Below are 17765 nucleotides of genomic sequence, written 5' to 3'. Positions count from 1 at the left end.
CATCTTCAGAACACAAATTAAGATATTTTTTTGATGAAATCCAAGTGCTTTCTGACCCTGTATAAACAGTAATAAAACTGACACATTCAAGGCCCAGAAAGATAGTAAGGACATCGTTAAATTAGTCCATGTGACATCAGTGGTTCAACCGTGATGTTACGAAGCTACAAGAATACTTTTTGTGTGCAAAGAAAACAAAAAGAACCACTTTATTTAACAATTTGTTTTCCTCCGTGTCAGTTTTTGACATGCGTTCATGACTCAGGAGCACAAAAAGTATTCTCGTAGCTTCATAACATTATGGTTTTCATAACATTGTGACGATTGCCATGTTGTCTCTCTTCAGTATCTTTTTAGTATCATCTGCTGTACTTTACGGAGGTGGATAGATTCTTTTTCTGAAACCGCTCTGCTGGCTAATACTGCCTGAGCCAGCCTCAGTGCCAGCCACTTGTCAATCACAGCGAGCGCCATGCCGACAGGCCTCTTGGGGGCAGGATTAGTGTACATATACTGACAGGTATAAAAAAGCCGTTATCCTGACAGCCAGGTGTGTCAATTGTAACCATCATAGTACCAGAATCAGCATTATAGGCATTTGAATACACTCACACATACCACTCTCTATTATATCACTGCAGGGCCTGCAAGCAACAAACCAGGGTGGAAATTTAAAATAGCTTCTATTGAATAAATCCAGTGTCAATGAATGAGTCATATTAGGACGTTTAAAGAGGATTCCGAGCTGCACTCAATATGTGACTGGTCTGGAGGAATAATGTCTGCATTACTCAATTTTGATACATTAGTTTTCAATCTAGAGCAGTGTATGAAAAATGTACTTTGGCCTTTGAGTTAAAGTAAGATGTTTAAAGAGGACATAGGATGTCCATTTTCCACAAGTTGGTATGATTCTTTAGGGTCTTCATGAAATGTCTGCAACATGCTTTTTTAAAATTCTTTAACACCCTTTTTACCTTGTCAAAAACAGCTCTGTTCACAGCGACCTGTTTTGTTGCATGTCTCTTTAAATGATAATGAGCTACTGCTCACTCCACCCCTCCCCTCTGTTTTTTTGTGTATTTGGTGGCACGTTACCATCAAAAACTAAACTAATCCACTGCGTCCTCAGTGGCTCTGATGTTGGGAGAAAATGAAGACTCTTACATTCACTTCAACATCGAACTACAAAACACCTGCATTGCTTACGAGACATTGTTGTCACTACAGCTATTAGAAAAGATAATGGAGCATACAACTGGCTGAGGGTATATACATGCTAATGCGGGACAGGTGGGCGGGGCCTACGCAGTATTACATCATACTGCTCAAAAAATCAAAACGGATTGATAATTGTTTTTTGTGGATTAAAAAAAGGAGTGAATGGATTTCTATCATTGTAGGGTGTATGCGTACACACATTGCTAAACTGCTTTTATATGTAAACACCATGTGAAAGTGAATTTTACATCAAACGTCCCTTTTAAAACAAAAAAACTACTCTAAGATCACTTACAAAGAAAAACATCATAGTGGTAATTAAACAACCTCTAAAAAAAACTAACTGTTCTTCTGTTTTTGTCAACATTAAGCCTCTCACTATACACATGGATTATGGATTTAGTAAAATATAACCTGATCATGACCTTAACATAAACCTGACAGTGTGATCCAGACATGCAGTTGCTAGGTGGTTGCTGTGTGGTTTCTAGGGTGTTATAGGTGGTTGCTAGGGTAAAATAATTAATAATTGATTTGAGTTTAAATATATTTTCTTATGTCAAGAACATAGCTACAACAGTCAAAAATGCTACCTAAAGGTCATAATACAAATACGATCAGAATTAGTTATTCCAGATAATAGAGTTGAGTGCAAAAGTTACACCCCCCTTTCAAAATCTGCAAAATGTTAATTATTTTACCAAAATAAGACAGATTTACATCCCCTTGATTCTAACTACTGTGTTACCTGAATGATCCACAGCTGTGTTTTTTTGTTTAGTGATAGTTGTTCATGAGTCCCTTGTTTGTCCTGAACAGTTAAACTGCCTGCTGTTCTTCAAAAAAATCCTTCAGGTCCCACATAATCTTTGGTTTTTCAGCATTTTTGTGTATTTGAACCCTTTCCAACAATGACTCCATGATTTTGAGTCACACTGAAGACAACTGAGGGACTCATATGTGTTGCGAATTAGCTCAAAAGAGAAATGTATATAAATAATTACAGTTAATTATGATTAATTACAATTATTTATATCAGTTGCCAGTAGTAACTGTAGCAGAATTAATTTTCCATCAACTAATCTGTTCGTCCAGCGAACATTCAGTATAATTTCATATCAGCTCTAAGAAATGATATTTCCTTGGCCACAGGAAATAACTTTCTTAAAGTACTATCGCATTAGTGCGTGTAGCTTAAATCGGTATCGTAAAGGGACATTAATTTACAAGGCAGAATCAGAATCAAAACTCAAGTAATTTGTGCACAAGAGTTTTATTAGCTAAGGACTAACACATAACTAATCTAAACAAACAACATACAATCACTCATACATGGGGGAAGGGTCAGTGAGAAGCCATTAGAGAGACAAGAAAATAAAGCGATGAAAAGAGTCAGTTAACCACCTGAGTGAAACCATCAGTGCTGTCTACAGCTTATACTAAACTTCTGTTTAGTTTAGTTAAATGTACAATACTTGCATTGCCTTGGTCGTTGAACAAGCATCCAAATGCAGTCTCGGGTGAAAGTCTTGATGGTTTGGAGCAGTGGTGGTTTAGGAATCGCGATCACGTTCTTCCAGCTCTAAAGAGTGATGAACTCCAAAGATGTTCTGACTCGATGGTGACTGGGAGTTTCTTCCCATGCGGAAAGTGAGGAAGAACCAAAAGCTGAGAGAGAGACCCACCTGAAATTCTGTGATCTTTGGGGAATGGAAAGACAAGGCAGCAAGGCCTGGCGCAAGCTTAGGGAAGTCCTGAAGAGTTCTAGCTCATCCTCCTCATCCTCTTAGGTTATAAAAGAACCGCAGACTGACCGACATTTCCATGAGGATGAATTCCAGGGTTGAGTGAAGATGAATGCCAGTGTTATTAGTCTGACTCTTTGTGGTCGAGAGCCACAGCTCTATATGTTGGTGCTGCCGGGTTCACCAGGCACGCCCCGCGCCGGCTCAGGATTCCCTCAGGAGTCCCTCACACGGGCATCAATCTGAAGATTTAGCAGAGAAGAGAGATCACTCGTGTGATGCCTTTAAGGTCTCTGAAGGCTACACCTCCAGGATGGTCATCAGATGGTCACCCTGGCAACTGAGCCCTTTTGGGGTGTTAGTTGCTTTTGGGGGTTGTCTCCAGAACTCCAACATGTGGTTTGTTGGTTTTAAAGATTATTTGTTAAATGAAACAAATAACTGTGTGTCTGATTGGTCCAGATGCTACATATGCAACTATTACACAAGGTTCAAACGCTCACTGATGCTTCAGATAGAAAAAAACAATGCATTATGAGCCGGGGGGCGAAAACTTTTGAACAAAATGGAAATGTGTACATTTTTCTTATTTTGCCTAAATATCATATTTTTTCATTTAGTACTGCCCCTCAGAGGCTACACAAGATACTTACGAAGAAGATGTTTCCCAGAAGACAAAATAAGTTAAATTTACCCTCATCTTCAGATTCATAAAGATTTCACCCCCCCGATTCTTAATGCATCATGTTTCCTTCTGGAGCATCAGTGAGTCCCTCAGCTGACCTCAGTGTGAAAATATGGATCTCAAAATCATACCGTTGTTGGAAAGGGTTCAAATACACAAAACTTCTGAAAAACCAAAGAATTTGTGGAATGTGAAGGATTTTTCTAAAGAACAGCAGGCAGTTTTACTGTTCAGGACAAACAAGGGACTCATGAACAACTATTACTAAACAAAAAAACACAGCTGTGGATCATTCAGGTAACAACACAGTATTAAGAATCAAGGGGATGTAAACGTCTGACCTCAGCTGTATATTAATATATAAATCACATTATATACAGTACGTCATATTAGTATACGTAGCAATAAAACACTGCATACGTGTTTTTATTTTATCGCATTAGTTATTTAATGCATTTTAGAATTTAAAATATATATATTTTTGTATTAGTGAATATCTTAAAGCTTGTGAACTGGCTGCCAGCAGAGCTGCTTTAAGAAAAGGTTTAAATCAGGCTGAAAACATTACTAAGATGCTTTGTTTCTTTCTGACGTGTGTGTTTAAATGAGGCCTGTTATTTAAGCTGCAGTCATTTCATGGCAGCCCACTGAATTGAATAAGCCATACCTCCGCTGGGCCCCATTTAAATGAGCCTGTCTCTTTCGGTATTATCTAATAAATTCACATTAACACTCCTGGACTTAGTTTCAACTCAGAATCTTTGAATGGTGAGCTCTCTGATGCTAATGCCCCTAAACAACGTTGTGCAAGCCTGGCATAGCAATGCAACTGAGTTACCCCAACAGATTGGGGTAACAAATCGCTAATCCACTGGCATCCATTCTCCGCAGCCCCGATGTGACTTAGCTCATTACAGGGGCCATCTCTGAGGAAATGGGGAGGGAGAGGACAGGAACGTTGAGAGACTGCTTGAGAGGGGTCTAGTGCGATCCGGGCACGGTGTGAGAAAGGACAGGATTAGATGTGCGGAACAATCACGCTCGAGATCAGACTCGAGATTCTTGAGAACCACAGGCATCTTTGATATTTGTGAAGATGCCTCAGGCATATTTGTTTCGTGAAATATGGCCTAATAAGCCAGCATTTGCTGATGGTGTTGGCCTGTGACTGCTGTCGCATGCATTTGGGTTTGGTTGAAATATGACTGACGTTGTAATTATCAGGGTTGAAGAAAGCTTAGCGTGCCTGTGTTTGTGCTCAGGGCTCGGCTCCCTACTGGGCTCTAACTGTAGACGGAGTATATAAACATAAATTGATGTCACACTGTAATTCTACCAAGAATTTCTGACAGACTTTTCTGGCACCCTGTGAAGGCACTCGCATTTCTCTGCTGCATTCATGCACTGATAATCAAAAGCATGCAATGTTTAGTGCTCAATTATAGAAGATGCTGGTTACTTCTGCAAACACACTAAGCAGAGAGTGTGGCTTTAATCCTAAGCAAACTGACAGGACGACCAGAGCACAAAACTTGCTCATGCTCCAGCAGTCAATACTGCATTCACTTGCATTTCACCTGTATTACTTATTCATCATTTTGAATTATTTGGGTGCAAGAGCTAATGAAACATTAACTATGTGAGCCAATGTATGCATTGTTGTTCTTATTTCTTTCTCTCAGTCTCTCAAGAATTGTGGTGAAAGTATATAAAAGTAACTGTTATTCTTAAAAAAGCTTAAAATGACAGTTAACATATGACGCTGGCCAATTTAATCTGCTTAGCACACGGCCGGAGACAAAATGACAGAGTAAGTCTTATTGCGAAGCAACTTTTGAAGCTCCAAATTGAATTGTAAGGCAGCCAACAACCTCACAATGGCAGTTTTGAGCATGCGAAAACCCAAGACTGGCCAAATGTAGCTGTCAGCACAGTCAGGTACTGACTAACCTCTTAATCACAATAAAGCAGCAGTTACGTTTTAGAGAGTACACATTATTTTGCTGTTTTATGCACTTTGCTATTGTAATTAATTGTGCAGAGTTTAATACAGTCCGTGAAGATGTGTGTTTATGGGTCTGGAAACCTGCTTGCATTGTTCATTTATTAAGGACAGGATGACAAGAAAATACAAAGCAAGCCTGTGTGTGACATCCATGTAATAGTCATACAGTTATAATCAGTTATAATGATTGCTAAAATTGTGTCTCATTTCCATGCACACACATACAGTGCTGCTTAAATATTTACGAAGTGCTTTCAGTATCTGTTGTGACCCCTTTTTGAAGCAATAACTGCAGGTAACGTTTTTTGTAACTGCTGATCAGTCCTGCACAACGACTTGTAGGAATTTTAGCCCGTTCTTTAAACAGAAACACTTGAACACTTGTGATGTTGGTGGGTTTCCTCTTAAGAACTGCTTGCTTCAGGTCTTTCCACAACATTTTAATTAAATGAAGGTCTGGATTTTGACTTGGCAGTTCCAAAACATTACCTTTGTACCATTTTTTGGTAGTACGACTTGTGCACTTGCAGTCGTTGTCTTGCTGCATGACCCACTTTCTCTTTAGATTTTTAATTCATGGACAGATGTCCTGACATTTTCCTTTCAAAATTTGCTGGTACAATTCAGAATTTATTGTTCCATCAATGATGGCAAGTCGTCCTGGCCCAGATGCAGTAAAACAGCCCCAAACCATGATACTACCTACCCCCACCATGTTTCACAGATGGGATAAGGATCTTCTTATGCTGGAAGGCAATGTTTTTCTTTCTCCAAACATAACACTTTTTATTTAAACCAAAAGTATATTTTGGTCTCATCTATCCACACAGCATTCTCCAATAGCCTTCTGACTTGTCCACATGATCTTTATCAAACTGCAGACAGACAGCAGTGTTTTTTGGAGAGTTATAGCTTTCTCCTTGCAGCCCTGCCATGCACACCATGGTTGTTCATTGTTCTTCTGATGATGGACTCATGAACTTCAACATTAACCAATGTAAGAAAGGCCTTTAGTTGCTTAGAAGTTATCCTGGGGTTCTTTGCAACCTCAGACACTATTATACGTCTTGCTTTGCAGTGATCTTTGTTGGTTGACCACTTCTGGGGAGGGTAACTGTGGTCTAGAATTTCCTCCATTTTTACACAATCTGTCCAAATTTTTACACTAAGTTCAAATTTTTTAGAGATGGTTTTGTAACCTTTTCCAGCCTGATAAGCGACAACAACTATTTTTCTGTGGTCCTCAGAGATCTCCTTTGTTTGTGCCATGATTCACTTTCACAAACATGATCAGACTTTAATAGATCCCTGTTCTTCAAATAAAACAGGGCATAAACTTACACCTAATTGTCATCATATTGAGTGAAAACATTTCTGAATAGAAGACTCTACACTGACTCTAATGTCACCTTCGAATTAACTGCTAATCCTAGAGATTTACATAATTTTGCAACTCATAAATATTTAACGCTGGATAATTTTTTATAATAAATAAATGACAAAGTATATATTTTCATCTAATTTGTTTAATTGGGTTGTCTTTGGCAATTTTCAAAATTTGTGTGAAAATCTGATTGACTTTTTGGTCATATTTATGTAGAAATACAGAAAATTCTAAAGGGTTCACAAACTTTCAAGCAGCACTGTATGTGTGTAAAACCATTTTCGTGCGGAATTTTTTTTTTGCCATCTCTGCTCAGTGATTGACTTTGCAACTAAACAGCTAAATTGTATTGCTCAGTATGGAGGTGGTAGTTTTGCTGTTCTTAAAGCAAATAAACTTTCAGTTTCAGTATTAGAGACACTGCTGCCTGCACTGTTGACGTATAGACTCTTAAAGGAATAGTTCAACCAAAAATGAAAATTGTCATTAATTGCTCATCCTCATGTCATTTCAATCATTTCACATCAGTGGTTCAACTGTAATTTTATGAAGCTACAAGAAAGCAAAAATAATTTTTTTTCTCTTTTCTTCTCTTTTCTTCTCTTCCACAAATGCATGTTGAAGACTGAACGTGCATCGAAGACTGACATGGACAAAGAGTATTCTCCTAGCTTAATAAAATTAAGTTTAAACCACTGTCACATGGACAATTTTAGCAATGTCCTTACTGCTGTTAACAATGTCTTTGCTACCATTAAAATTTTCACTTTTGGGTGAACTATCCCTTTAATCTCTCACTTTCGCACTAGTATCTGTGAATCTCACACACCTGTTGTGTATCCATATGCTCATTTTTTATATCTCCTCTCAGCTGTGTTTCAGATTTTTTTTTATGCCTTTTACAGTTTCACTTGTTGTGCATATGTTGAATATCTGAAAGGATAAAATGTTGTTTAATAACTTTACAAAATCAGCTCTTGAAACTCAAGGACAGTTAATTTGTTGATAGAATGAATCGCTGTTATAGAGAAGAGAAATTCAGACATGAGAGGCAAATAAAGAGATGGAGAAAGCCAGTAAGACGCTGCGGCCTTGTTGTAGCTTTTGCTATGTAAGTGCTATCCAGGGAGAACAGTGATAAAAAGGCACATGCACCCTGGTCTGAGGGGATTTAAAGAGCTTTTAGTATATGCGTGTTCATCTGGTGAAACTATCAAAAGACTCTTTGGCCATTTCGCTCAAGCTACAGCTTTTACTTTCTCTCTTGCTCACACCCTCTCTCACCCCATTTTCTATTTTGCAATCTTTTCTTCTTACCCATTCCTGCTTAACTCGGGGTGTTAGTGATGGCACTGACTTTGGTCAAAAATGTTATGATGTGTATGGGTACAGCATACAAAAGCATCTATGTATTGCACATGAGTTTCAGACATAGTTCACGATTCAACAGAGATGCAGGATATATCAGAAGACCATATCAGTTCCTGTCAATTAAAAAAAAAATCATTTTTGATTATATAAAAATATTTAAGATTGTAAACTGTATAGATGGTATAATTTCTATTTTATTATACACATACCTTGAATTTATAATTAAACATAAATGTATACAATATTTATAAATTAATATTAAATTAACTAACTACAGGTCATTCCGTGTCAACTCCACCAGAGGTGCCCGGCTCAATTTTTAATTGTCAATGTTTTTTTCTAAGAAAGATAAACATTTATAGTGATAAAAGCCAAAATATTAAATGTCACAAATGTATATTTACTAAGTAATCTACTATTTTGTAGAATGGAAACTTTTACTTGAGATTTGGAGCCAAATTACAGAGTAAAATTATTTTAGAAAGATTGCGGCATCATTATGTTATTTTTACATGGAGATTGATTTGTCTGTTAGTAAAATCTATTGACTTCAGCAATATTTGTTGCTGTATATGCAACAATAAAAAAAAAGTACTTTTCAGTTTTTTTCTCCAAAGTTTGCATGCCGGTAACTTAAGAAGTGTTAAAGATATCTTAATGTCCTTTTAGATTTTGGGTGTTAATAAACTTTCCTGTTAACATCTTCACATTTAAGGCCCTGTATGTTTCAGTTCCAGAGATACCTCAGTTTCAATATGACTCTAGGAGTAAATTGTTAAATTGTACACATTTTCAGTGGTCAAAAACCTAATGTGATTCACTTTGCTTTTTAGCTGATAACTTTTTTTCTTTTTTTTTATATACCTGTCTGAGTGCCATAAATATTCTTTTTCCAAAGTTTGTGTGCATGTAGCTGAAAAAGTATTAAAGATTCTAGTTCTTAATAAACTTTTCATTTATAGTCTTCATTTTTAAGGCCCTGTAATGTTCAGTCCCAGAGATATGCGAAGTCCAATGTGACTCAACAAAACCTGAAGAATAAATATAAATATCAGAAAATAAATAGGAATATTCATTTTATACAGCATATTCTGCATGTTTCATTACATTTTTGATTTCGTAAATCAGACTAATAGTCCTATTTCTGTCTTGCTAGCAATATTGCAGAGTAATATTTTATTCCCTCGTGATCATTTGTAAATGTTTAACTGTAAGGTAAATGTGTGCTTAAGTGAAAGGTGTTTTAGCGTGCAGCTGATTTAAACTGAAGCGTCAGCACGAGCTCTCAAGGGCTTCCTGCAGTTCTTAGTGTTGAATGTGAAAGTGTGTCTATTCTCCCATTAGGAGTGCTAATGTGTTTTAGCGTTAACACACAAGAGAGAGGCTTACCACAGCGCTCTCCCTGCAAGAGTGAGACGAGAGGGAGGCAGGAGCAGGAGAGGAAAGAGATTAAGACACTATGAAACTTTTGAGGAGATGATGAGAAACTCAAAATGAAGCAAATTAGTGAAGTGGGATTTGACAGGAAGAATTAATGCGAGATAGACTAACAGTTTTGAAAAATAGTACACTGCAGTCATGTTATCCGCTCATCCTTTCTCCTTTCTCTCATTGGCTGCAGTTGAATTTCTTCTGTTTAGCTGTATTTACAGTCATAATGGCTGCAAATGGAGGCTTTTTAGATGTTGGCACCTCGGCATCTACTCGGGGAGAGGGGAAAAAAGGGAGAAACTGCAAATTAGATTCAGCTCATCACCACAGCAACACTGACAGTAGGTAGATTTTGTGTTCCAGGACAAAAGGAAAGTGGCTTGTTAGATTTAATTGAAGTGAGCGGGGCTAATGGAAGCTCATGGAGTACTGCAGGACTTCACTGAGAATCACGGTCAGGTGAGGGATGCGACCAACGCTGCGGAAACTCATCCATGCTTATATCTCCTGCTTTATGAGTCACCGTGTGCAGTGAGTGAATGAACGGCGACGTAGCGCAATATGCTGCTGCATTCATTACGGATTTGGAGTTGTTTTTATTTCAGTCCTCATGAAAGCAGAGCAGATGACAGAGCAGCTCAGCGCTGGCACATGAACATGGCACCAGCACAATGAGCAAATCGAAAGTTAGCTGTTTCCGTGTTGCTGGTATTTCAGTATATCTAAGCTTATAGAGCACATCAGTAGGGTTGCCGGAGTAAAAATTCTCAATTTTCTCCATGGAGAGACTTTTATTTATTAATAATGTATGAACCTTTCAAGCCAGACATTTAATATGCTTTGAGATTTGAGCAACAGTTTGCTTCTGCAGCTGTCAAGCCAAGCACATTTTTACCTTCATTTAGAATAAAATGTGTTTAATAGCAACTTTTGGAACTTAACTTTGGAATTGATCTTTTTTTTTCATTTTGTTCTGTTTTTTTCATTTATTCTATTAATGTGGAGGGAAAAATTAGTCAGACCTAAGGAATTAATAAACATAATTTGTTTACACGTAAACTCAACAGGGTAGTTTAATATGAAGTGCAGTTTTATTGTTACTATTTTTTGCATGATGCATGACACTGTTTTTAATACTATATAAATTGCAACAGGTTTGATCTGGTTCTGAAAGGTTTTGTTTTTGTTTTTATTCAATCTAATCTCTCTACAGCCTAAATGACCACAAAATTTACACCTTAAATGGAAAGTTCACCCAAAAATGAACATTACCCCGTGATTTATTCACCCTCAAGCCATCCTAGGGGTATATGGCTTTCTTCTTTTAGACGAATACAGTCAAAGTTATATTAAAAATGTCCTGGCTTATCCAAGCTTTATAATGGCAGTGAATGGCTGTTGAGATTTTGAAGTCCAATAAAGTGCTTCCATCCATCATGAAAATCTTTTTTTTTTTTAAATACAAATCCTCGTTTTATGTCATGTGCTGTAACACCACTCTTTCATGTGCGCTGGTACAACAGTTAGCAGAAGCTAGAGATTATGGTCTATAAAGTTTTAAATATGGATATTTTTCTTACACAAATGCATTGATTTGCTTCTGAAGGCCTTTATTAATGGCATAGAGCTGTGTAAAGCACTTTTTATGATGGATGGATGCATTTTATTTTGCTTTAAAATCTCAACAGCCATTCACTGCCATTATAAAGCTTGGAAGAGCCAGGACATTTTTTTTTTAAATATAACTCTGATCGTATTTGTCTGAAAGAAGAAAGTCACATACACCTAGGATGGCTTGAGGGTGTGTAAATCATAGGGTAATTTTCATTTTTGGGTAAACTATCCCTGTAAGGCAAACAGAAAATATAAACATACATACTATAGATATTGCTATGAAAGCCTGTTTCCGCCACTGAATTAAAAAAAAAAATGGTTATTGCGAATTGTTACCTCACATTTCTGACTTTTTTCTTAGAATTGCATGATACAAACTTGCAATTCTGACTTTTTTTCTCAGAATTGTGAGATATAAACTCACAATTACGAGTTATAAAGTTGGAATTCTGAGAAATAACGTCATAATTGTGTGGTATAAACTCACAATTCTGAGAAATACAGTCACAATTGCATGATATAAACTCACAATTTTGAGTTACAAAGTCAGAATTCCTAGATGTAAAGTCGCAATTCTGAGAAATAAAGTCCGAATTGTGAGATATAAACTCGCAATTCTGTGAACACATCAGTCTTTTTTTGGACTTTATAACTTGCAATTGCGAGTTTGTATCTCATTATTCTGAGAAAAAAGTCAGAATTGTGAGATGCAAACTCGCAATTGCAAGAAAAATGTCAGAATTGCAAGTTTAAATCTGAATTCTGAGAAAAAAAAGTCAGACTTGCGAGATGTAAACTCGAAATTGTGAGAAAGAAAAAGTCAGAATTGTGAGATAAAAAGTCGCAATTACCTTTTTTATTCAGTGGCGGAAATGGGCTTTCATATATTGCATACTGATAATGCCATACTGTTGTAGTAATTTTTATGTGCTACATAATTAAAATGTGTAATAATAATAAAAAATATTTTGCTTAACAATATAAATGAGAAAATGTGACTTACAAGGAGCAGTGCAAATATTAGCATTTTTTGTTTACTATTTATTTTTATTTTTATTTTTATTTACTACTCCATTTTTATTTTCTACACTTTATTATTTTATTTAAAAAAATAACTAAAGTGCAGTAATATTATTTTATAACTATTATTAATTTTTTTTTTAATAGTATATATTTAGTAGGTTACAATGTGCAGTGTGAGGACGACACCCAATCTCCAGGTGCTCTTATGAGCACCAGGCTGAAAAATGTATGTGTCACCTAATAGTCACTTAATAGGACTGGTCCAAAAGGCTTTTCATTTAGCAACACTAGTAGAGGCAGAAGACGACAATAGAAGATATAAAAATGAGAGACAGAAAAAAAAAAACGTATTATTCGGTACTGAAATTGTGCTCTTTTTAAGGCATTGAAAAGTCAGATATGAGCAATTGCTGAATGGGATTCATTGTAAGATTACTAGAAGAGCCTTGTTTATGAGTTTGGATGCTAGATCTAGCAGTCTTGGGCTTTGGATTTGTATATTCATAATAGGATGATATCTTCTCAAGTGCTAGAAAAGGTTTGCTTTGTTTCCCGTCTTCATTTGCACATCACCTACACATTCTACAATAAACATTATTCTGGTCTATAACAGTTTTTTAAATCTAAACCATTTCCAATTTGTGACCTCTGAACTTGCAACGACACTGTGAATAATGAAAAACCGTGTACTATTAATTATCAATATTGTGGGGTTTTTTTTGTTGGTTTTTGATTAAAAATCATTTTGTCACCCAGCCTGACCCACAACTAAATACGCTGAAAAAGTTCAAAACACTTGCGTTGCAAATTACTATCTTTTCTTCAGAAATAAAATATGAAGAAAATATATGTACATATTAAATGTCACTAAGGCATTACTAATAATGCTACCAGTATGCAGTAAACGTCCTTTATGACTTCAGCAGTGCTGTTCAATGTATACATTATTTTTTTCCCAATATACCTGTTGCTGTGATTCATATCAGAGCATCAGCTTCTGTTATTAGTTTTTTTTTTATAACTCTTGTTTAGTGAAAAAAGGTATTATTTACTATAATGGGTCTTTTTTAATATCTGTATAGAGGGGGGGAACAAAAACTGTATACTAATGTCTCTTTTTCGTCTCCTTCCCTCAGGCTGCCGCTCCGTCGCCATGACGACCGAGGAGTGTCCCGTACCGCTTGGTGTGAGCCAGGTGGGGGCGGGGCTGTGCGAGGACTTCGGCCCCTCTCAGGGGGATGACATCATCGAAGAGGTGGGGCCGTGCGATGATGCGGGCAGCGACCTCAGCACTTTGGTCGTACCGTTTCCCGAGTTGGCGCCAGTGGTTTTCTTCTGCCTCAAGCAGACCACCTGCCCACGCAGCTGGTGCATTCGGATGGTGTCGAGCCCATATCCTTTCTTAGCCGGGGTCGTGAGTAGAGTGTGACTTCTAACAATGGCTATCGCACATGAGTTGACTTGGAGGAAAGGTATCTAATTGACACAATGGCCAGTTGACTTAATCCAGCTTCCTACTGCTGTTTAGTCAGCAAGGCAGTGATTAAGTGCTGTGAGATCGCAGTGACAAGCTGATCCAAACACACTGCGAGTGACAGCTTGACGTAAGCGGATTGGCGTTGTGCATGTCGTTGACAACGACGAGACTTTCACGAGTTGTCGCCAGTGACAGTGACAGTGACATTGAATTGCAATGTCAACATGTGAAAATGCAACTGGAAAGTCAAGAATTTGTGCAGTTAAATAATGAATTAGCATGTTCAAATATTAATGAACAACTTACATAGGTAGGAGTTTAAAGTGCATCGATAATGTATTCTTGGTGCAGTTCGAGAAGCAGGGCTGAGTTTTCTCTGTCGTTTGAAGTTTGAAAGTTGATTTTTCTTTCCTTTTTGTGCATTTCTGCCAGCTAGCCGTGGCTGCCTTGGGGACCCAGACTCTTTTGGAAAGTGTCTTAAATCGAATTTCACGTCTCTGCGTTGGTTTGGCTGACACTCTCATTTGGCTGGGCTCAGAGAAAGCCTTTTATACACGATGGGCACAGGTCTTCTTCTCCCGACAGAGGCCCAAATCTCCCATTGCTTGAACAGCCACAGGGCGCTAATCAGCACCGCTCACAAGACGAGCACATTCGAACACTGTTGACTCCAGCTGCTAGCCAGCTAGTGAAATCTGCAAACAGAGGCACTTTCTGAGAAGACATTAGCGCTTGCACATCTCTACATGGCATGCTAAATTTATTTCAGTGCCTTAATGGGATGTCTCAGTAACTTGTTATGATTTTATTACATGTAGGTAGTGAGAGAGATGGATGAAGTGATTCTTTGATGACTTTATTAATGGTCAAAAGTGTCCTGAGATTAATTTGACATGCTTTAAAGAACAGAGCACATTTGGGCCGTGAATACGCAGTGCTGGAGAGCCACAAACGCACTTCACGCTTCTGGGAAACCAATGGCTTTATTGATATCATATGGTTTACATTTCAGAAATATTGAAATTAAAGTGGAGTACTCTTTATCAAGCCCAAGGGGCAATTTGCTAATTATTTAGTAATAAGAGAGATTAGATAAGGGAGGAAAGAGAGGAAATTATCTCCCCCCCTCCTTTCCCTGCATATTTAATATGTTGGCAAAATGAATCATTATCTTTTTAATAGTTTTTGCACATTGTTGCCCTTGTCAAAACACTTTAATTGGTGATTTAGTGTTTTAGATATGAAGTCACAGAGTGTTTGCTGTCACTTTGTTTGCATTTGAGGTACAGTGTAACTGCGGGGCTTCTTACAGTCAATTATGTACTGATTTACATTCGGTGCGACTAGTGAAATATACAGAAGAATTGAACTCTTTTAACAATAGAACTTTTGATCTATTTTGATTCGCTAGCACTTTATATGAACTAGCAATATGCAAGTTTGGTTTTAAAAGTTCACTTGTAAAATGAAACCTTTTTTATTACCTTTTGTTCTTTCTTTCTTTCACTTACCCTGATGTCACTTTAAAGTTCACTCCACCCCAAAATGAAAGTTTTATCATTAATCACTCACCCCCATGTCGTTCCAAACCTGTAAAAGCTTTTTTGTCTTCGGGAAAACAAATTAAGATATTCTTGATGCATTCTGACAGCTCCCATAGACAGCAATGTAATTAACACGATCAACGTCCAGAAACGTTTAGCAAGGAGATAGGTAAAATAATCCATGTGACATCAGGGGGTTCAACTGTAATTTTACAAAGCTACGAGAATACTTTTCAAAAAAGAAAACAAAAATAACGACTTTATTCAACAATTCATCTCCTCTGCATTATCATAGTGCCATTCTGGAGAGTATCCCCTGAAAGCAAACAGCATATGCTGTTCTGTGTCAGCCGCAACACATGAATACGTTGTTTTCGTTCAAATCAAAGAGCAAATAAATGTAATGTAGAAAACGTATCTGCGTGGCGCAGCTGACACAAAACAGCGTACACCATTTGTGTTCAGGGAATGGTACTAGGGTGACGCGAAGGAGACGAATTGTTGAGTAAAGTCATAATTTTTGTTTTCTTTCCATATAAAAAGTACCCTCGTAGCTTCGTAAAATTACGGTAGAACCCCTGATGTCACATGGGTTTTTTTACCAATCTCCTTGCTATGCTTCTGGACGTTGATCGTGTTAATTACATTGCTGTCTATGGGAGCTGTCTATGGGAACAACACTTTTACGGGTTTGGAAGGACATGGGGGTAAGTGATTAATGACAAAATTTTCATTGTGGGGCGGAGTAACCCTTTAAATCTGTTTTGTTTCGGTGGAACACAAAATGAGAATTTATAAGGAAGGTTCACTTCTGTTCAAAAGTTTGGGGTTGGTTAGATTATTAAATGTTTTTTAAAAGAAGTCTCTTATGCTCATCAGGATAGATGAGTAAAAGTAGTAACATTATATAGCAATTTACAGTTTAATTTGCATCCTTTCTGAAAAGCAGTATTAATTATTAAAAAAAAAAAAAAAGAAAATATGACTGACCCCATGGTATTGTATAAATATAAATGAAGTTACAAGAAAGTAAGAAAATCAGATTTGCAACATTTTAATGTTTTTGTTAGTTAGTTAATTAGTTAGTTTTTTTAACATATGTAAATTTCAAAAGTGATCAATGCTTGTGTTTATACCAGCTGCACCGCGGTACGTTTCAGAAGCAGCTTTCCGCACTGCTTTACTAAAGATACATGCATAGGTCTCCTTTGATTAAAAATAATGGATGCAATATACTGTATGTAAACCTACCAACATTGCTGCCATGACTTATCGCAAGAGGAAAAAAATTACGCCCTTAGGCGCATAACATCGGTTAACGGAAATGCCGTCAATTTGCAATAGCTTTTTAATCGATTTTTATAAAATATTGAAAAAGTTTTGAGTAAATCTGTAATGGAAACTTGGCTTATTTTGCAAAAACTCCCATACATTGCAAAAAAGTTTTTTTTTTTTTTCGTGGCCATTCTAGTGAATGCTTGTATTTATACCAGCAGCATTGCGGCATGTTTCAGAAGCGTCTCTCTGTGCTGGTTTGCTAAAGACACATGCCTATGTCTCCTTCCATTAAAAATAATCGCTAGCGTGATGGATGCGATATACGTTAACTTACCAACATTCGTTGCCATGACTTATTGCGAGATAAATTACGCTTTAGTTGCATAACATCGGTTAATGGAAACAGCATCATTTCGCAAAAGCTTTTTATTGACTTTCATAAAACATCACAAAAGTTTTGTGCAAATCTGTAATGAAAACAGAGCTACTGTTGACTAGAGTGGTTATCCAAGCATTAATGGCAAGAAAAGCCCTTCATGGGCTTGTTAAGTGATGACGTAATGCGCACCAACGAATGCTGTTTCCGGGTCCAAGCCCCAACTCATTTCAATTGAGAATACTATCTCAGCAGCCATTTATGAGCACTGTTTATTGATATTAAACATTTAGGCTAAATGTTTTCGAATTTACGGTGTACTCTACAGTAATTTATGTATTTATTTATTTATATTTATATTTCAATTGTGTGGCTATCTGGGATTTCATTATTAAGTTGATGGGTAGGATTATAATTTTTTGGTAATATTATATCACATTGTGAGTGTATAATTAGCACCGTTTGTTGTTTTCTCTTGTTTTGTAAATGCGAAAAAAGCTTTTTCCATTGCAGTTTTGTGAAATATTTCTTTTTTACTTGCCTAAAATCCACCTTATGCATGTGGACATAAAACCATTTTTTGTGATAAATTGGGAGTTTTTGTAAAATTG

At 36.9% G+C, this 17765-nt stretch overlaps 1 protein-coding gene across 1 annotated transcript in view; it reads left to right on the top strand.

Moving 5' to 3' along the window:
* cacna1ia (calcium voltage-gated channel subunit alpha1 Ia) overlaps positions 1 to 17765 on the top strand; it is a 229265-nt gene that overhangs the window by 39880 nt on the left and 171620 nt on the right. The window contains 1 exon segment of the mRNA XM_051106068.1: positions 13616 to 13871. Within this exon segment, the coding sequence (XP_050962025.1) occupies positions 13633 to 13871 (239 nt within the window). The 5' untranslated portion in view covers positions 13616 to 13632.

Source organism: Labeo rohita, chromosome 3 (assembly GCF_022985175.1).
Source record: "Labeo rohita strain BAU-BD-2019 chromosome 3, IGBB_LRoh.1.0, whole genome shotgun sequence".
NCBI lineage: Eukaryota > Metazoa > Chordata > Actinopteri > Cypriniformes > Cyprinidae > Labeo > Labeo rohita.
This window is presented reverse-complemented; position numbering and strand designations above follow the sequence as displayed.